The sequence below is a fragment of the Bos indicus x Bos taurus genome, chromosome 5, assembly GCF_003369695.1.
Source record: "Bos indicus x Bos taurus breed Angus x Brahman F1 hybrid chromosome 5, Bos_hybrid_MaternalHap_v2.0, whole genome shotgun sequence".
NCBI classification, from domain to species: Eukaryota; Metazoa; Chordata; class Mammalia; order Artiodactyla; family Bovidae; genus Bos; species Bos indicus x Bos taurus.
Window position 1 is genome coordinate 83,150,595 of NC_040080.1, and position 21,937 is coordinate 83,172,531.

At 40.1% G+C, this 21,937-nt stretch overlaps 1 protein-coding gene across 3 annotated transcripts in view; it reads right to left on the reverse strand.

Moving 5' to 3' along the window:
- ADAMTS20 (ADAM metallopeptidase with thrombospondin type 1 motif 20) overlaps positions 1–21,937 on the reverse strand; it is a 217,418-nt gene that overhangs the window by 16,659 nt on the left and 178,822 nt on the right. For all 3 annotated transcript variants that reach the window (XM_027542621.1, XM_027542620.1, XM_027542622.1), the window contains one exon: positions 19,353–19,444. In XM_027542621.1, coding sequence (XP_027398422.1) covers positions 19,353–19,444 — 92 coding nt within the window. The remainder of the gene's footprint in view (positions 1–19,352; positions 19,445–21,937) is intronic.

A 21,937-nucleotide genomic window follows, 5' to 3' on the forward strand; every position in this document is an offset into this window, starting at 1 on the left:
TATGCCCAGTAACATCTAATTTTGGAAATAAAGCTTTGTGTTCCAGAAATGCCTAGAGAACTCTGTGGGGAAGACATCTCACCTTGATGAGCAGGAGGAGCATTTTATTACTATAATGATGCTGCCTTTGACTTTCTCAAGGATCTTAGAAAGGTTGTTGACACAGAGTGTCTCTTTCTCCAACTGTAAACTGGGGTTACCTAGTTTATAACTACAAACTCTCTCAAGATATTGTAGGGGAAAATGACCATTTATTACTTATTTGTGTATCAGTCTCCTGTGAAATTTATTGATGTCTCATTGACCAGGGGCTTCTGAGGTGGTGCAGGGGTAAAGAATCTGCAAGAGATGCAAGAGACAAGGGTTCAGTATCTGAGTTGAGAAGACTCCTGGAGAAGGAAATGGCAACTCACTCCAACATTCTTTCCCAGGAAATCCCATGAACAGAGGTATAGTCCATGGGATCACAAAGAGTCGGACACAACTGAGTGACTGAGCACAGCCATAAATGTTTGTTTACAAGTCTCTATGTGAACATATGTCATACATCTTCTCATTTTCCAGACCTTATTCAATTCAACATGTTATACAAAGGACCAGCTTTCCAGAACTTCATGATCTTCCCAAAATGATGGTACCTTGTAGCAGACTCTTCACATCTCTAGGTGGCATCTTCAATTTCCTTCTCTCTGATCATATCAAGTACATGACCAAAAGGAAGAGATTAGAAGGAAAACGGATTATTGGACAAAGCTGACCAGTCTTGACATGAGTTGGTCATTGGAGAATGAATAATCTCCATTTAAAAGAGTAAAAATGGAAATGTTATTTAAAAATACATATATGAGGGAAAAGATTGTTTAGAGCAGTAAAAGTTTAAGATTACACATCCTTGACCTTAGAGCAGGTGTTCAAAGAGATGCAATATAAAACTTCAGAAGGGGGAGTTCATCAGGGGAAACACAGTCCTGGGAAAAGAACTAAATAAAAGATGTAGGTCAGAGAGTCATCATCTTGGAGAGAGACCAATCGTCTGGTAGACCAACATGAGAGAAGGAGAGAAAGAGAAGAATGGACATGAATCAAGCTGACCAGGCTCAAAGATTGAGTGAGAACTTGAGATTCCTCTGAAAAGTTATCTACCTTAAAAAACAGAGCCAAGAGAGGGAGCACTTTTGGAACGACAATTTGAAGAGACCTGTGGACTAAAGAGTGAAACATAGGGAAAGACAGGAATAGAGGGGAATTTCCTCAACTTGATAAAGAAAACATACCAAAAGTCTGTAGCCAACAATTCAGTTAATGATGGAAGTTTGACTGCTTTCCCCCTAAGATCAGAAGCAATTAAAGCATATTCACTATCACCACTCTTCAAAATGCTAGAAGTTACAGACATATGTACTAATATGATTCTACTTATATAAAAGACAAAAAAAGACAAAAATTATGGAAAGGAAGACTAGATTAGTGGTTTCTAGAGGATAAGGTGAAGCTGGTGGTGCAAGGGGAGTAGTTGTCATTATAAAGTCCTTGTGATGATGAAAATGTTCTGTATCTTGATGTAGTGATGTCAATATCCTAGTTGCAATATTATACTATAATCCTATAAGATGTTACCATTTGGGGATACTGGGTACATGGGATCCCTGTATTATTTCTTAGAGCTACATGTCAATGGTTATCTCAGAACAAAATGTTTCATTTCAAGCAATAAAAAAATTATAAAATACAACAACCATTTAAATTCTCTTGAAATCACCGGCGCACTAAGCACAGGCAGCTGCGACCGGCCCACTAAGCACGGCTGTGAGGAGCTCCCCCATGGCCGAGGTCAGGGGCAGAAGCCGGGAGGACCCCATGCCTGAAGGGTGGTGGCCAAGAGGAGTTACCCCACGTCCAAGAGGAGTTACCCCACGGCCTTGGAATATGTCCGAGGTCAGGGGCAGCGTCTGAGAGTGCCAGGCTGCGACGGCGCAGGAATGGCCAAGAGGAGCTACCCCGCATCCGAGGTCAGGGGGGCAACCAAGAGGAGCTACCCAGCATCCGAGGTCAGGGGCCGCGGCCAGGAAGAGCTACTCCATGCCCCCAAGCCCGAGGCCAGGGGCTGCAGCCGGGAGGAGCAACCCCACGCCTGAGGCCAGGGGCAGCGGCCAGGAGGACCAACCCCACGTCCAAGGAGCAGTGGCTGTGTGGGCGCAGGAGGGCCTAGAGGAGCTATCCCATGTTGAAGGTCAGGAAGGGTGGCGGTGAGGAGATACCCCTCGTCCAAGGTAAGGAGCAGTGGCTGCGCTTTGCTGGAGCAGCCCTGGAGAGATACCCCACGCCCAAGGTAAGAGAAACCCAAGTAAGATGGTAGGTGTTGCAAGAGGGCATAAGAGGGCAGACACACTGAAACCATACTCACAGAAAACTAGTCAATCTAATCACACTAGGACCACAGCCTTGTCTAACTCAATGAAACTAAGCCATGCCCATGGGGCAACCCAAGATGGGCGGGTCATGGTGGAGAGATCTGACAGAATGTGGTCCACTGGAGAAGGGAATGGCAAACCACTTCAGTATTCTTGCCTTGTGAACCCCATGAACAGTATGAAAAGGCAAAATGATTGGATACTGAAAGAGGAACTCTGCAGGTCATTAGGTGCCCAATATGCTACTGAAGATCAGTGGAGAAATAACTCCAGAAAGAATGAAGGGATGGAGCCAAAGCAAAAACAATACCCAGCTGTGGATGTGACTGGTGATAGAAGCAAGGTCCGATGCTATAAAGAGCAATATTGCATAGGAACCTGGAATGTCAGGTCCATGAATCAAGGCAAATTGGAAGTGGTCAAACAAGAGTAGGCAAGAGTGAATGTCGACATTCTAGGAATCAGTGAACTAAAATGGACTGGAATGGGTGAATTTAACTCAGATGACCATTATATCTACTACTGCGGGCAGGAATCCCTCAGAAGAAATGGAGTAGCCATCATGGTCAACAAAAGAGTCTGAAATGCAGTACTTGGATGCAATCTCAAAAACGACAGAATGATCTCTGTTCGTTTCCAAGGCAAACCATTCAATATCACAGTAATCCAAGTCTACGCCCCAACCAGTAATGCTGAAGAAGCTGAAGTTGTACAGTTCTATGAAGACCTACAAGACCTTTTAGAACTAACACCCCAAAAGATGTCTTTTTCATTATAGGGGACTGGAATGCAAAAGTAGGAAGTCAAGAAACACCTGGAGTAACAGGCAAATTTGGCCTTGGAATAAGGAATGAAGCATGGCAAAGACTAATAGAGTTTTGCCAAGAAAATGCACTGGTCATAACAAACACCCTCTTCCAACAACATAAGAGAAGACTCTACACATGGATATCACCAGATGGTCAACACCGAAATCAGATTGATTATATTCTTTGCAGCCAAAGATGGAGAAGCTCTATACAGTCAGCAAAAACAAGACCAGGAGCTGTCTGTGGCTCAGATCATGAACTCCTTATTGCCAAATTCAGACTTAAATTGAAGAAAGTAGGGAAAACCACTAGACCATTCAGGTATGACCTAAATCAAATCCCTTATGATTATACAGTGGAAGTGAGAAATAGATTTAAGGGACTAGATCTGATAGATAAAGTGCCTGATGAACTATGGAATGAGGTTCGTGACACTGTACAGGAGACAGGGATCAAGACCATCCCCATGGAAAAGAAATGCAAAAAAGCAAAATGGCTGTCTGGGTAGGCCTTACAAACAGCTGTGAAAAGAAGAGAAGCGAAAAGCAAAGGAGAAAAGGAAAGATATAAGCATCTGAATGCAGAGTTCCAAAGAATAGCAAGAAGAGATAAGAAAGCCTTCTTCAGTGATCAATGCAAAGAAATAGAGGAAAACAACAGAATGGGAAAGACTAAAGATCTCTTCAAGAAAATTAGAGATACCAAGGGAACATTTCATGCAAAGATGGGCTCGATAAAGGACAGAAATAGTATGGACCTAACAGAAGCAGAAGATATTAAGAAGAGATGGCAAGAATACACAGAACTGTACAAAAAAGAGCTTCACGACCCAGATAATCACGATGGTGTGACCACTGACCTAGAGCCAGACATCCTGGAATGTGAAGTCAAGTGGGCCTTAGAAAGCATCACTACGAACAAAGCTAGTGGAGGTGATGGAATTCCAGTTGAGCTATTCCAAATCCTGAAAGATGATGCTGTGAAAGTGCTGCACTCAATATGCCAGCAAATGTGGAAAACTCAGCAGTGGCCACAGGACTGGAAAAGGTCAGTTTTCATTCCAATCCCAAAGAAAGGCAATGCCAAAGAATGCTCAAACTACCACACAATTGCACTCATCTCACATGCTAGTAAACTAACGCTCAAAATTCTCCAAGCCAGGCTTCAGCAATATGTGAACCGTGAACTTCCTGATGTTCAAGCTGGTTTTAGAAAAGGCAGAGGAACCAGAGATCAAATTGCCAACATCCTCTGGATCATGGAAAAAGCAAGAGCGTTCCAGAAAAACATCTATTTCTGCTTTATTGACTATGCCAAAGCCTTTGACTGTGTGGATCACAATAAACTGTGGAAAATTCTGAAAGAGATGGGAATACCAGACCACCTGATCTGCTTCTTGAGAAATCTGTATGCAGGTCAGGAAGCAACAGTTAGAACTGGACATGGAACTACAGACCTGTTCCAAATAGGAAAAGGAGTACGTCAAGGCTGTATATTGTCACCCTGCTTATTTAACTTCTATGCAGAGTTACATCATGAGAAACGCTGGACTGGAAGAAACACAAGCTGGAATCAAGAATTCCGGGAGAAATATCAATAACCTCAGATATGCAGATGACACCACCCTTATGGCAGAAAGTGAAGAGGAACTAAAAAGCCTCTTGATGAAAGTGAAAGAGGAGAGTGAAAAAGTTGGCTTAAAGCTCAACATTCAGAAAGTGAAGATCATGGCATCCGGTCCCATCACTTCATGGGAATAGATGGGTAAACAGTGGAAATAGTGTCAGACTTTATTTTTCTGGGCTCCAAAATCACTGCAGATGGTGACTGCAGCCATGAAATTAACAGGCGCTTAGTCCTTGGAAGGAAAGTTATGACCAACCTAGACAGCATATTCAAAAGCAGAGACATTACTTTGCCAACAAAGGTTCATCTAGTCAAGGCTATGGTTTTTCCAGTGGTCATGTATGGATGTGAGAGTTGGACTGTGAAGAAAGCTGAGCACTGAAGAATTGATGCTTTTGAACTGTGGTGTTGGAGAAGACTCTTGAGAGTCCCTTGGACTGCAAGGAGATCCAACCAGTCCATTCTGAAGGAGATCAGCCCTGGGATTTCTTTGGAAGGAGTGATGCTAAAGCTGAAACTCCAGTACTTTGGCCACCTCATGCGAAGAGTTGATTCATTGGAAAAGACTCTGATGCTGGGAGGGATTGGGGGCAGGAGGAGAAGGGGACGACAGAGGAGGAGATGGCTGGATGGCATCACTGACTCGATGGACATGAGTCTGGGTGAACACCGGGAGTTGGTAATGGACAGGGAGGCTTGGCGTGCTGCGATTCATGGGGTCGCAAAGAGTCGGACATGACTGAGTGACTGTACTGACTGAAATCATCCTAAGGTTATACAACAGTTGGAGAAACATTCAAGAAAATCTATGAAATATAGGTTAGAAGAGTAAGCATCTGTGACATTTGAACCATGACCTGTCTATGGCCTGTCTTCTCTTTTCCCCACCTCAGCAAGATGATAGCTCCACTCTTCATGGGTACAGCTAAGAATAGAGGATTTTATTTCCCCCAGCTCTCTGTTAGGGATAAGCTTTCTCCAGGGTATATGTCAAGGGCAGCAGGAGGCAGGCAGGACACCAGCCCTCCTCATCTCACCCAGCTCTGTGCTACAGAAGCTGGATCAGAGGTAAGAACTACAGAGATCTGCAGCTCCTGTCCACCACTCAGTCCTTACTGAGTGGTCAGGAGATCTGCCCCAGGCAATGTTGGCCAAGAACTCAAGGCCTGAATCATTCCCACTTAAAATCACTGGTAGGGCACAGGTTTCATGCTGAGCAGTACAAGCTGAGAAGACCAGGGAATAATATCCTGACCCAGCATTCTGCTTATAGACTGGGGATCTAGATCTGCAAAGTGGGATCTACCCACTCAATCCACAGAATGGGTGCAAAGGCTCTTCCTCAGGGAAAAATCAAGTTGTAAGAAAAGAGAGTTTCACAGATTTTCTTAAGTAGCCTGAGTATTTGGGACAGAAAATGAGAAAGTTCAAGCCTAAAGGGGCTATTGAAAAAAAAAAGAAAAGATTTTAGTGGTGTGTAGTTAAGAGGAGCATGGGAGTAACTGGATGAGAGCAACAAGCAAAACAGTAGGTCAGATCTCAGTTTAACAGAGAAAATCAGGGAAAGAGATAGCTAAGAATGTCTCTTTTTGAGGTTTTTCTGACCTGACCTCAAAGACTGACCTATAAGCCTACGCTGGCCCTGGGGCTTGAGTTTAATTGGCTCAGACCATAGAGTAATTTATGCCTCCAGGATGTTATTGAAAGAACAGAGCCATCATCTACCAATTAGTAGTGGGTAAGAGTTGAGTGTGATATCAGTAGAGGCAGACCAGCTAGAAACTTCATCAAAGAGAGCCCAGCTAAAAACACTGTCTTTCCAGAAGGATTGGGTGACTGTGTACATGTCCCAGGCTGAGCCCTCTGAGGAGTGACACTAAAGGCTACATATCACAGGGGAAATAGATGTCACTGAAATAGCCCAGTCAAGGAGCTAAACAAATAAACAACTAAGCAAACAACAAATCCTAAAGGGGAAGGGAAATTTAGCATCCACTGTTGCTAAAATATACTATCTAAAATGATCCATTTTCAACAAAAAATTGTGACACATGCAAAGAAACTGGAAAGGATGACTCATATAACGGCAGAAAAGGCAGCAGAAACTGCCTTTGAGAGGTTTCAGATGTCAGAGTGTGCAGATAAAGATTCAAAGCAGCTATTAAAAATATGTCCAAAGAACTAAAGAAAATCCATGTTTAAAAAAGTAAGAAAAGTATGATAATAATGTCTCATCAAAAGAGAGTATCACTAAAGAGATAAACATTATATTTATAAAAAGACGTAAAGGATAATTCTGGAGCTGAAAAGTACAATAACCAAAATAAAATTTCACTAGAGGGGATCAACCAGCAGATTGGAGCTGGCAGAAGAATCAGCAAACTTGAAAAGATACCAATAGTGATGATACAAGCTGAAAAAGTAGCAAAAAAAAAAAAAAATGAAGAAAAATGAATAGAGCCTCAGAGAAATGAGGGACACCATAAGTACACAAAACCATGGATGATGGAAGTACCAAAAGGACCAGATAATATATTTGAAGAAATCCTGGCTGAAAATTTTGTAAGTTTGGTGAAACTACATTAATCTACACATCTAAGAAGTCAACGGATTCCAAGTGAGTAGACACAAAGAGATCCATATCCAAATATATCACAAGAAAGATGCTGAAAGTCAAAAACAAAGGAAAAAATCTGAGAGCATCTACAGAAAAATAAGCACATATATGGGAATCTCAGTAAGATAAATTGCTGAGTTCTGTTGTTCATCTAGAAGCCAGAGGACAGTGGGATGGCATATTTAGACTCACAGACTTAGGGAATGAATTTAAAGTTGCCACAGAAGTAAAGCATACAAGTAAAGATAATTTCATCAATAGCAACTATAAAAGACATTATAATTGTATGTTTCTTTATTCTCAACTTATTTAAAAGTAATTGTTTAAACCAGCATGTATGTAATTATACCATTGACCAGTAATATACAGAAATGTGGGCTTCCCAGGTGGCGCTAGTAGTAAAGAACCCACCTGCCAATGCAGGAGATGTAAGAGACACTGGTTTGATCTCTGGGTGGGGAAGATCCTCTGGAGAAGGGCATGGCAACCTCCAGTATACTTGCCTAGAGAATGCCACAGACAGAGGAGTCTGCTGGCTATGGTGCATAGGTTGCAAAGAGTCAGATATGACTGAAGCGACTTAGCACACATACAGAAATTTAACATACTTGAAAAGATTGCCACAAATGAAGCAGGTGGAACCAAAGATGTTTGGGAATAATTAAATGAAAGCAGCTGATAACTGAAATCCACAGGAGGAAATGAAGAGAAGCAAAAAGTTTTACACACACACAAAAAAACTCGAAAGTTCTCTCATTTCTTACCTCTAAAAGATATAAAATTATATAGTGAAAGTGAAAGTTGCTCACTCGTGTCTGACTCTTTGCAACCCCATGGACTATACAGTCCATGGAATTCTCTAGGCCAGAATACTGGAGTGGGTACCTTTCCCTTCTCCAGGGGATTTTCCTAACCCAGGGATCGAACCCAGGTCTCCTGCATTGCAGGTGGATTCTTTACCAGCTAAGCCACAAGGGAAGCCCCAAATTATATAAAGTAATATTATAAAAATGTATTGTGGGTTTGTTATATAGGTTAGATGGTGTATGCGTTACAAATACAACAACAGAAAAGGAAAGGGCAAAAAGTATATGTAGGAGTAATACTTCTATGTCACTGCAATTAGGTAACATAAATCTGGAGTAAATTCTATTAAGATGTACACTATAAGCCCTAGAGCAACTATTAAGAAAGCAATTAAAAACATAGTGAGTTTTCTATATATAGGTCTTTAGTTTCTTTAGGTAGATATATTCCTAAGTATTTTATTCTTTCCATTGCAATGGTGAATGGAATTGTTTCCTTAATTTCTCTTTCAGTTTTCTCATTATTAGTGTATAGGAATGCAAGGGATTTCTGTGTGTTGATTTTATATCCTGCAACTTTACTATAGTCATTGACTAGTTCTAGTAATTTTCTGGTGGAGTCTTTAGGGTTTTCTATGTAAAGGATCATGTCATCTGCAAACAGTGAGAGTTTTACTTCTTCTTTTCCAATTTGGATTCCTTTTATTTCTTTTTCTGCTCTGATTGCTGTGGCCAAAACTTCCAAAACTATGTTGAATAGTAATGGTGAAAGTGGGCACCCTTGTCTTGTTCCTGACTTTAGAGGAAATGCTTTCAATTTTTCACCATTGAGGATAATGTTTGCTGTCAGTTCTAATGAGATGGATGAAACTGGAACCTATTATACAGAGTGAAGTAAGCCAGAAAGAAAAACACCAATACAGTATACTAACGCATATATATGGAATTTAGAAAGATGGTAACAAAAACCCTGTGTACGAGACAGCAAAAGAGACACTGATGTATAGATCAGTCTTATGGACTCTGTGGGAGAGGGAGAGGGTGTGGAGATTTGGGAGAATAGCATTGAAACATGTATAATATCATGTATGAAACGAGTTGCCAGTCCAGGTTCGATGCACGGTACTGGATGCTTGGGGCTGGTGCACTGGGACGACCCAGAGGGAGGGTAGGGGAGGGAAGAGGGAGGAGGGTTCAGGATGGGGAACGCGGGTATACCTGTGGCGGATTCATTTTGATATTTGGCAAAACTAATACAATATTGTAAAGTTTTAAAAATAAAATTAAATTAAAAAAAACATAGTGAGAAAATTAAAATGTTACACTTGAAAACATTCACTGAATTTTTAAAAAACAGAAAAAGGGGACAGAAATGATATGACATATAAAAAACAAAATGGCAAATGGCAAAGATACAGATATATCAATAATAGCATTAAACAGTCCAATCAAATGGCAGAAATTCAACAAAATGCTCTCTGTAGGAGACAGTATTAAGAGTCGGAATTATATAAGTCAAAAGCAAATGGGAGGAAAATATATATACCACGTACTATAAACAAGCTGAGTTGCTACTATAATATCGGATAAATTAGACCTTAAAACATAAAATGATACTACAGATAAAAGGGAACGTTTTATAAAGACAAAAGTGTCAATATATCAGGAAATTATGACAATTATAAACAGACAATCATGTGCAATAAAAATCTCAAATAAATTACATACAAAGTAAATGAAACTAAAAGATTGATGTGAGAAGTAGATAATTCAGCAATAATAACTGCAGTTTCAATAGATAAAATAACTAGGGTGATCAACAAGGAAATGGAAGAGTTGAACAATACTTTAAACCAACTAGCCCTGACAGACATCCAGAGAACACTTCACCCAACAACAACAGAACACACATTCTTTCCAAGCACACACTGCACATTTTCCAGGATAGCCATATGCTATGCTATAAAACAAGCCTCAATAAATTTCAAAAGATTGAATAATACAAAACGTATTTTCCAACCACAATGGAATGAAAGTAGAAATCAGTAACAGAAGGAAATGTGGGAAATTCACAACAGAGGATGAGAAGATTAGATAACATCACTGAGTCAATGGATATGAATTTGAGCAAACTCTGGGAGATAGTGAAGGACAGGTAAGCCTGGTGTGCTGCAGTCCATGGGGTTGCAAAGAGTCAGACAAGACTCAGTGATGCAAGAACAAAACCACCACACTCTTAGATAACCAGTGAGTCAAATAAGACATCACAAATGATAATAGAAAACACTCAAGATGAATAAAAATGAATGCACAACACCAAAACTTCAGGAATGCTGCAAAAGAAGTATTTAAAGGGGAATTTATAGTTGTAAATGCCCATATTAAAAGATAAAAAGGCTCTCATTCCAATGACCTAAACTTCTACCTTAAGCACTGAAAAAAAAAAAAAAAAGGTGGGGAGGGGGGAGCAAATTAAATCTAAAGCAAGCAGAAGGAAAGAAATGATAATGAATAGAGTGGAAACTGAAGAAACAAATGAGAAAAATTACAGAGAAAATCAGCAAAATCAAAAGTTGGTTTTTTGAAAAGAACAAAATCAAGAAAAGAGAGGAGATTCAAATCACTGAAATCAGGAACAACTGCAAATCTTACAGGACTATAAAGGATTATAAGGCAGTACTATGGACAATTGTAAGCCAACAATTTAGATAACTTTGATGAAATGGACAAACTCCTATGGGAAAAAAACTACCAAAATAGACTTAAGAGCTAGAAAATCTGAAAAAATCCACAATAAATAAAGAGATTGAATTAGTAAATAAAACAACATTCAAAAAGAAAAGCCCAAGCTCAGATGGCTTTGCTGGTGAATCCCACCAAACATTACTTTTTCACAAACTCTTCCAAAAAACTAGAAGCGGGGGTGTACTTACCAATTTATTCTATGAAGCCAGTATTTCCCTGATACCAAAACCGGACAAAGGCATCACAAAAAAAGAAAATGATAAGCCACTATCTTTTCTGTAAACAGACAAAAAATTCTCAACACAGTGTACCAAATCTAGTGACATACAAAATGGATTAGATATCATCAAGGATTTCTCCCAGGAATGCAAAACTGCTTCAACACACAAAAATCAGTGTGATACACCATTTCACTATCACTATAGTAATGAACAGTAACCACAGGATTATCTCAACAGATGCAGAAGAAGCATTTGACAAATCCAGCATTCATAATGAGCCTCCCTGGTGGCTCAGCGGTAAAGAATCTGCCTGTCAATGCAGGAGAAGCAAGAGACACAGGAGATGGGTTTGATCAGGTCAGGAAGATACCCTGGAGAAGGAAATGGCAGCCAACTCCAGTATTCTTGCCAGGAAAATCCCAAAGACAAAGCAGCCTGGTGGGCTACAGTTCATAGGGGTCACAAAGAGTCAGACATGACTGAACACACACACGACATTTATGATAAAACCACTTAAATTAGGAATAGAAGGGCACTTCCCAAATTGATCAAAGGCATCTACAAAACACTCACAACTAACACAATAAATGATAAAGGACTTAATGCTTTTCCTCTGCAATCAAGAATAAGACAAGGATGTCCACTGTAGCCACTTCTATTCAACAGTATACTCAAAGTTTTAGACAGTGCAATGAGGCAAGATAAAGAAATTAAAAAAAAAAAAAAAATCCAGACTGCAAAGGAAGAAGTAAAACTATTTGTAGATAACATTCCTCTGTATACAGAAAATCCTAAGGAATCCAACAAAAAATTATTACAACTAATAAATGAATTTAGCAGGCTTGCAGAATACAAGATCAATTTACAAAAATATGGATAAAAATTAGTGATTTACTGAGGCCTCAGATTTTGCAGAGTGTCTCCTTACTGGAAAACTCTCTCTGACAAAAGTCTTCTTTACCTTAAGCTGGAATCTTCTGTCCCATTAATATCTCCTTGAGTAACACATACCGATGCCACTGCTCTCTCATGGCACTCTCAACATACTTAATGATAGTTAATCTAACCCCTTTTCCTGGCTACCTTCTTCATTTTCTTTACAAAACATGACTTAGACCTTCCCCTTTTTCCCCCTGATTCTACTCCTAGATAGATTAAAATTTTATCTTTCTCAGGCAGAAAATTTTAAATAAATATAATATTCCAGTGTCAAGTACAAATAAATCTTTTGGTCTCAACATTGTTTTGGTACCTTACAATTATACTGGGCAGTTTAGACATTACTACATAGTCTACATGAGTCATATTGGACTTAGGGTGGTTGAATGAAAAAACCTACTGCACAATTGCACTCATCTCACACGCTAGTAAAGTAATGCTTAAAATTCTCCAAGCCAGGCTTCAGCAAAACGTGAACCGTGAACTTCCAGATGTCCAAGTTAGTTTTAGAAAAGGCAGAGGAACCAGAGATCAAATTGCCAACATCCTCTGGATCATCAAAAAAGCAAGAGAGTTCCAGAAAAACATCTATTTCTGCTTTACTGACTATGCCAAAGCCTTTGACTGTGTGGATCACAATACATTGAGGAAAAATCTTCAAGAGATGGGAATACCAGACCACCTGACCTGCCTCTTGAGAAATCTGTATGCAGATCAGGAAGCAACAGTTAGCACTAGACATGGAACAACAGACTGGTTCCAAATAGGAAAAGGAGTACATCAAGGCTGTATATTGTTACCCTATTTATTTAACTTCTATGCAGAGTACATCATGAGAAATGCTGGGCTGGAAGAAGCACAAGCTGGAATCAAGATTCCCGGGAGAAATATCAATAACCTCAGATATGCAGATGACACCACCCTTATGGCAGAAAGTGAAGAGGAACTAAAAAGCATCTTGATGAAAGTGAAAGAAGAGAGTGAAAAAGTTGGCTTAAAGCTCAACATTCAGAAAACAAAGATCATGGCATCCGGTCCCATCACTTCATGGGATATAGATGGGGAAACAGGGGAAACAGTGTCAGACTTTATTTTTTGGGGCTCCAAAATCACTGCAGATGATGATTGCAGCCATGAAATTAAAAGACGCTTACTCCTTGGAAGAAAAGTTATGACCAACCTAAATGGCATATTCAAAAGCAGAGACATTACTTTGCCAACAAAGGTCTATCTAGTCAAGGTTGTGGTTTTTCCAGTAGTCATGTATGGATGTGAGAGTTGGACTGTAAAGAAAGCTGAGCACTGAAGGATTGATGCTTTTGAACTGTGGTGTTGGAGAAGATTCTTGAGAGTCCCTTGGACTGCAAGGAGATCCAACCAGTCCATTCTAAAGGAGATCAGTCCTGGGTGTTCTTTGGAAGGAATGATACTGAAGCTGAAACTCTAGTATTTTGGCCACCTTATGCAAAGAGTTGACTCATTGGAAAAGACTCTGATGCTGGGAGGGATTGGGGGCAGGAGGAGAAGGGGATGACAAAGGATGAGATGGCTGGATGGCATCACTCACTTGATGGACATGAGTTTGAGCGAACTCCGGGAGTTGGTGCTGCAATTCATGGGGTCACAAAGAGTCGGACACAACTGAGCAACTGAACTGAACTGAATTGAAGTCATTTTCATATCACTGCGCTGTGTGCTGTGCTTAGTCGCTCAGTCATGTCGGACTCTTTGCAACCCCATGGATTGTAGTCAGCCAGGCTCCTCTGACCATGGGATTCTTCAGGAAAGAATACTGGAGTGGGTTGCCATGCCCTCTTCCAGAGGTCTTCCCAACCCAGGGATCAAACCCAGGTCTCCCACATTGCAGGTGGATTTTTTACCTACTGAGCCAGCAGGAAAGCCTAAGAATACTGGAGTGTGTAGCCTGTCCCTCCTTCAGGGGAACTTTTCGACCCAGGAATTAAACCTGGGTCTCCTGCTTGCAGGTGAGCTACCTGTTCAATTCAGTTCAGTCATTCAGTCATGTCCAAGTATTTGTGACCCCATGGACTGCAGCATATCAGGCTTATCTGTCTGGCACCAACTCCTGGAGCCTGCTCAAACTCATGTTTTCATCGAGTTGGTGATGACATCCAACCATCTCATCCTCTGTCATCTCCTTTTCCTCCTGCCTTCAGTCTTTCCCAGAATCAAGGTCTTTTCCAATGAGTCAGCTCTTCCCATCAGGTGGCCAAAGTATTGGAGCTTCAGCTTCAGCATTAGTCCTTCCAATGAATATTTAGGACTGATTTCCTTTAGGAACCCCCAGGGAATCTGAGTTTTAAAGCCAGTGGGATTTGATTACAGAACTTTCACAGGTCTGGGGAAACAGACTCTTGGAGGGCACAAACCAAACCTTGTGTGCACCAGGACCCAGGAGAAAGGAGCAGTGACCCCACAAGAGGCTGAGCCAGACTTGCCTGTGAGTGTCCTGGAGTAGCCAGTGAAGATGTGGGTCAACAGTGGCCTGCCATGGGGTCGGGGCACTGAATACAACAGCCCTGGCATGAGTCCTTTTGAAGGAGGTTGCCATTATCACCATTTGGTTTAGCTGCTAAGTTTTGTCTGACTCTTGCAACCCCATGGACTGTAGCCTGATAGGCTCCTGTCAGGACTTTTTACTGACTGAGCTAATGGAACCCCATTTCCACATCAAGTTTGGCCTCAGGCCAAACTACAGGCAAGGAACACAGTCCCATCCATCAACAGAAAATTGGATTAAAGATTTACTGTGCACCCTCCCTATCAGAGCAAGACCCAGATTCCCCCACAGCCATTCCCTCCAATCAGGAAGTTTCCACAAGCCTCTTATCCTTTTCCATGAGAGGGCAGACAGAATGAAAACCACAATCACAGAAAACAAACTGATCACTTGGATCACAGTGCTGTCTAACTCAATGAAACTATGAGCCATGTCATGCAGGGACACCCAAGACAGATGGGGTCATGGTAGAGAGTATTGAGGAAATGTGGTCAGGTAGAGAAGGGAATGGCAAACCACTTCAGTATTCTTGCCTTGAAAAACCCATGAACACTGTGAAAAGGCAAAAAGATATGACACTGAAAGATGTGGATGTGACTGGTGATGGAAGTAAAGTCCACTACTATAAAGAGCAATATTGCATAGGAACCTGGAATGGAAGGCCCATGAATCAAGGTAAATTGGAAGTGGTCAAACAGGAGACGGAAAGAGTAAACATCAATTTTTTAGGGATCAGCGAACTAAAATGGATTCCAGATGAGCTACTTCAAATCCTAAAAGATGATGCTATTAAAGTGCAGCACTCAATATGCTAGCAAATTTGGAAAACTCAGCAGTGGCCACAGAACTGGAAAAGGTTAGTTTTCATTCCAGTCCCAAAGATAGGCAATGTCAAAGACTGTTCAATTCTTTGTGTTGACATCCAGTCACATCCACAACTGGGCATTGTTTTCATTCTTTGTGGAGCTATTTCTCCACTCTTCTCCAGTAGCATATTAGGTACCTACTTGCCTGGGGAGTTCATCTTTCACTGTCATATCTTTTTGCCTTTTCACACTGTTCATAGGTTTCTCAAGGCAAGAATAGTAAAGTGGTTTGCCCTTCCCTTCTCCTTGGACCACGTTTCCTCAACACACAACTGCACTCGTCTCATACACTAGCAAAGTAATACTCAAAACTCTCTAAGCTAGGCTACAACAGTATGTGAACCAAGAACTTCCAGATGTTCAAGCTGGATTTAGAAAAGGCAGAGGAACCAGAGATCAAATTGTCAACATACATTGGATCCTAAAAAAAATAATAGAATTCCAGAAGAACATCTCAGTTCAGTTGCTTAGTCGTGTCCGACACTTTGTGACCCCATGGACTACAGCTTGCCAGGCCTCCCTGTCTATAATTAACTCCTGGAGTTTTCTCAAAACTTGTGATCTAGGCACTTCCTTTGCCTAGATTTGTGCTTGTACAGTACTGAATGCATTTTTGTGGGGAAAGAAAATGAACACAGGCCACATCTTCATTAAATACAGTGGAAGATGGATAATTAGTATTACAAAAGATGCTCTTTTCAACCACTTACTCAGTAAAGGAATTTTCCTGCTTCGTAGCTGGCATTTGTGTTTCTCTACAAACCATAAAGTCAAAACCTTTATTTGAAATTTTCTTTGTACAGTATGCCAAATCAATATCAGTTTAGTTCAGTCACTCAGTTGTGTACAACTCCTTGTGACCCCATTGACTGCAGCAAGCCAGGCTTCCCTGTCGATCACCAACTTCTGGAGCTTACTCAAACTCATGTCCATCAAGTCAGTGATGTCATCCAACCATCTCATCCTCTGTTGTCCCTTTCTTCTGCCTTCAATCTTTCCCAGCATCAGGGTCTTTTCTAGTGAGTCAATTCTTTGCATCAGGTGGCCAAAGTATTGGAGTTTCAGCTTCAGCATCAGTCCTTCCAATGAATATTCAGGACTGATTTTCTTTAGGGTAGACTGACTGGATCCTCTGCAGTCCAGGGGAATCTCAAGAGTCTTCTCCAACACTATAGTTCAAAAGAATCAATTCTTCAGTGCTCAGCTTTCTTTATAGTTCAACTCTCACATCCATACATGACTACTGGAGAAACCATGGATTTGACTAGACAGACTTTTGTTGGCAAAGCATATCTCTGCTTTTTAATATGTTGTCTAGGTTGGTCATAACTTTCTTCCAATGACCAAGAATCTTTTGATTTCATGGCTGTAGTAACCATCTGCAGAGATTTTGGAGCCCCCCAAAATAAAGTCTGTCACTGTTTCACTGTTTCCACATCTATTTGCCATGAAGTGATGGGACCAGATGCCATGATCTTAGTTTTCTTTTTTTTTTAAATTTTATTTTATTTTTAAACTTTACATAATTGTATTAGTTTTGCCAAATATCAAAATGAATCCGTCACAGGTATACATGTGTTCCCCATCCTGAACCCTCCTCCCTCCTCCCTCCCCATACCATCCCTCTGGGTCTTCCCAGTGCACTAGAGCCAACTTTTTCACTCCCCTCTTTCACTTTCATCAAGGGGCTCTTTAGTTCTTCTTCACTTTCTGCCATAAGAGTGGTGTCATCTTATATCTGAGTTTATTGATATTTCTCCCAGCAATCTTGATTCCAGTTTGTGCTTCATTCAGTCCATCATTTCTCATTATGTACTCTGTATATAAGTTAAATAAGCAGCGTGACTATACAGCCTTGAAATACTCCTTTCCTGATTTGAAACCAGTCTGTTGTTCCAGAAAGGAGTAAGACAAGGTTGTATATAGCCACCCTGCTTCATTAACTTATATGTAGAGTACATCATGGAAAATGCCGAGTTGAACTGAGCAAAAGCTGGAATCAAGATTTCTGGGAGAAATATTAATAACATCCGATACGCAGATGACACCACCCTTATGGCAGAAAGCGAAGAAGAACTAAGGAGGCTCTTGATGAAAGTGAAAGAGGATAGTGAAAAAGTTGGCTTAAAGCTCAACCTTCAAAAAACTAAGATCATGGTATCTGGTCCCATCACTTCATGGCAAATAGATGGAGAAACAATGGAAACAGTGACAGACTATTTTCTTGGGCTCCAAAATCACTGCAGATGGTGACTCTAGCCATGAAATTAAAAGATGCTTGCTCCTTGCAAGAAAAGCTATGACCAACCTAGACAGCATATTAAACGGCAGAGACATTACTTTCTCGACAAAGGTCCGTTTAATCAAAGCTATGGTTTTTCCAGTAGTCAGGTATGGATGTGAGAGATGGACTATAAAGAAAGCTGAGTACCAAAGAATTGATGCTTTTGAACTGTGGTGCTGGGGAAGACTCTTGAGAGTCCTTGGACTGAAGCAGATCAAACCAGTCAATCCTAAAGGAAATCAGTCCTGAATATTCATTGGAAGGATCGATGCTGAAGATAAAGCTCCAATACTTTGGCCCCTTGACTCAAAGAGCTGACTCTTTGGAAAAAACCTTGATGCTGGGAAAGACTGAAGGCAGGAGGAGAAGGAGATGACAGAGGATGAGATGGTTTAATGGCATCACCAACTTAATGGACTTGAATTTGAGCAAGCTCAGGGAGCTGATGATGGACAGGAGAGCCTGTCATGCTTCATTCCATGGGTCACAAAGAGTCAGACACAACTGAGTGACTGAACTGAACTGACTAAAATGTACTGGAATGAGCTACCAGGGTAGCCCTCATATCCCTTTACCAGGTTCTATTTGTATTTCTGGGTCTAAGATTTATATATTTATCTCAGTTAACTTTTTTCATATTCATTTGAGCCTATAGTTCTAGTGACCTCCTTTAAGTGCACTTCTCTAATACAGAAAAAGTCCTCTTTTTTTTAACATTAAGCATATCTTCTATGCCATTTGATGGAAATTGTGAATACAAAATTCCTGGAAAAGACAATACAAGCAAACTATTGACTACTTGTCTTCAAAATGACATCAATATTATAATTAGTCCTCCTGTGCATGATTTTAAAATTTTCAATAAATCTACCTAATGATGCTATATTCACCTAGCTTTTATCTCTCCATCTTATTATAAAAATATTGCTCGCTCATAACAACTCTATAAAATCCTTTATTAAAAATGAGATAGTAAATTTCTTCTAGAAAACACACTTTGTACTAGAAATCTCAAAGGTGACATAAAAAAATATATGAAGAGGACCCTGGAAAAGAAAGAATAAAACCAAGAAGACATGGAAATGTATTACTTCACAAATAATAGAAAATTATTCTGAGAATGTTACAGGCCCAGGAAGCTAAAATAACTGATGTTAGTAGCAGTGTAATGAAAGTCACATGCTTGTGATGCATTTCTTTACCTTGTAATATATGTCTATTCATTTCTAGGAACTAAGTGGAAAGATTAAAAATAATAAAGCATTGTGGAAGGAGAAACAGGATCTAAACTATTTTAAATTCTTATATTATACCTTTCAAACAAATGCAATATTAGCAAAGATGCTTTTCTTCCAAAGTTTATCTATAAGCTTTGCAATAAATTTCATCTAAGAAGTTAGCATTTTCTATTTACTTATGTTTTTGCAGTACTGTGGTCAAGAAAATAAATGAGGACAAATATTATTAATTTTTTTCAGTGCGAAAATAATAAACAAATATGAAATACCTGTGGGCATCTGGCAGCACTATAGCAATCTCCAGCTGTGGCAAATGGAACTGCATTTCCAAATATTGTCTGGGCAAAAAGAAGGTCTGTAGCTAGAAAATAATAAATGAAACTTTTCAGCACTAAGACACTGTATTCAAATCTTCATTGAATACAAAACATACAGTCTTCACATTATATTCTTAAATACATTCATATAATTAATCCAAAACTTAAGCAAAACTGTTGCACAATTGTCATACATAACATAGATTAAGCTCTCAAATTTTTACTTAACATAAAAATGTTCATCTCAAAAACTGCCCTAAAAATGGCAGGGACATCTGTAACTAATCCAGATGTTTTAAAAGCTAAATATGTGCTCTATTGTATTTTAGATCATAGTGAATATCTAAAATAGATAAAGTGGGGTCAAGGAACAAAATTAGAAGAAGCATTATTTAAATATAAATAGGTGTGGAGGCATGGGTTGGCAGGGACTTACCACAGGGATGGTGGCACTGGAAGGTCCCCCAGTGTAAACCCCCTTGGAGTTAACCATTAACCCTACCATAGAGCCTATAGACTCCAGGTTGGGTCACCTCAGGCCAAACAACTACCAGGGAGGGAGCACAAACCCACCCATCAGCGGATAAATGAAATAAAGCTTCACTGAGCAAGGCCCTGCCCACCAGAGCAAGACCCAGTTTTTACCATCACCATTCCCTCCCATCAAGAAGCTCACACAAGCCTGTTAGCCTCATCTATCAAAGGGCAAACAAGTAGAAGCAAGAAGAAGGATAGTCTCAAAGCAGCTAAAACAAAACCACATTAGATAAAGTTAATCATGATGAAAATGCATAAAATTATATCCCAGATGAAGGAACAAGATAAAACCCTAGAAAAACAAGCAAATGAAGTGGAGATAGGCAACCTTCCAGAAAAAGAATTCAGAATAATGGTAGTGAAGATGATCTAGGATCTTGGGAAAAGAACGGAGGCAAAGATTGAGAATGTGAAAGAAATGCTTAGCAAAGACCTAGAACTAAAGAACAAACAAACAGAGATAAATGGTACACTAGAAGGAATCAACAGCAGAGTAACTGAGGCAGAAGAATGGACAAATGACCTGGAGGTCAGAACGGTGGAAATCTCTGCCACAGAACAGAATATAGAAAAAAGAATGAATAGAAACTAAGACAGACTAAGAGACCTTGGGGACAACATTAAATACACCAATATTTGCATTATAGGAGTACCTGAAGGAGAAGAGAGAGAAAAAGGACCTGAGAAAATATTAGAAGAGATAATAGCTGAAAACTTCCTGAACATGGGAAGGGAAACAGTCAACCAAGTCCAGGAAGCACGGAGAGTTCCAGGAAGGATAACCCAAGGAGGAACACACCAAGACACATACTAAAGATAAATAGGGAATTCCAGTGGCTAGGACTCAGTGCTTTCACTGCTCAAGGGCCCAGGTTCAATCCCTAGTCCAGGAACTAAGATTCCACAAACTGTGGTGTGACCAAAAAAACAAACAAATTTTAAAAAAGATAAATTATGACAAAGCAATATGCAAGTGCTTATAGAGAGTACACATTATCAATTCATTTAGGGAATTCAAAAACACCCAGCTAAAAAGTATGCTATTTCTTTGATTTCTTATATTATTACATTATATTATTATTTCATTCCTATTTTATTTTTTCTAATGGTGTTAACAAAATTTCTTGATTGGAAAAAATGCTGGGGATTCTACATAAAGTATCAAAAAAATAGAGATCTTGGCTCAAAAATAGGAGAAACCCTGAAGATAAGCTGGCCCAATCACTTTTTGATGCTTAAACCACTTAATATTACAACTAATGTTCATTCAGTCAGTGGATTTCACCTCTGCTAATGTTGTTTCAAATACTTTTCAAGAAGGCTGCAAGACCACTGCATGCCCCAGTGATGACACTAGTCCCCTAGAGGCAATCCCCAAAGGTAGCATCTCTGGAAATATTTATCATATCTCTAAGAGTAGTTTCCAAATCCAGGAGGCCTTCCGTGGTGTGCCAGGTCAGCCTGTACCCAATCATGAGAACAAGTTTGGTGTGTCTTTTCCTATCTGCATGCAAAATGAGCTCATGATGGTAGCTTAAAATTGGTCGTGGTGGGAATATATACCTCAAGAAACTGAAAAATAATACAAATCAAACTTTTTTCCTGGTTGTTAAGAGTTGATTGTTGAACATTTACCCATTGCTTATGTATGTCACTTAGGGTTAGGCTGAGGCAAACAGACACGATTTTCAAATCATCCTTTGCTGTGGTCTCCTATACCATTACCTGGATAACCCCAAAATAGCTTTCACTTAAAGAGTCCAAAGAAAGCTGAAAGCCCAAGAATTGATGCTTTTGAACTGTAGTGTTGGAGAAGACTCTGCAGAGTCCCTTGGACTGCAAGGAGATCCAACTAGTCAATTCTAAAAGAAATAAATCCTGAATATTCATTGGAGGGACTGATGCTGAGGCTGAAGCTCCAATATTTGGCTGACTCACTGAAAAAGATGCTGATGCTGGGAAAGATTGAAGGCAGGAGGAGAAGGGGACAACAGAGTACA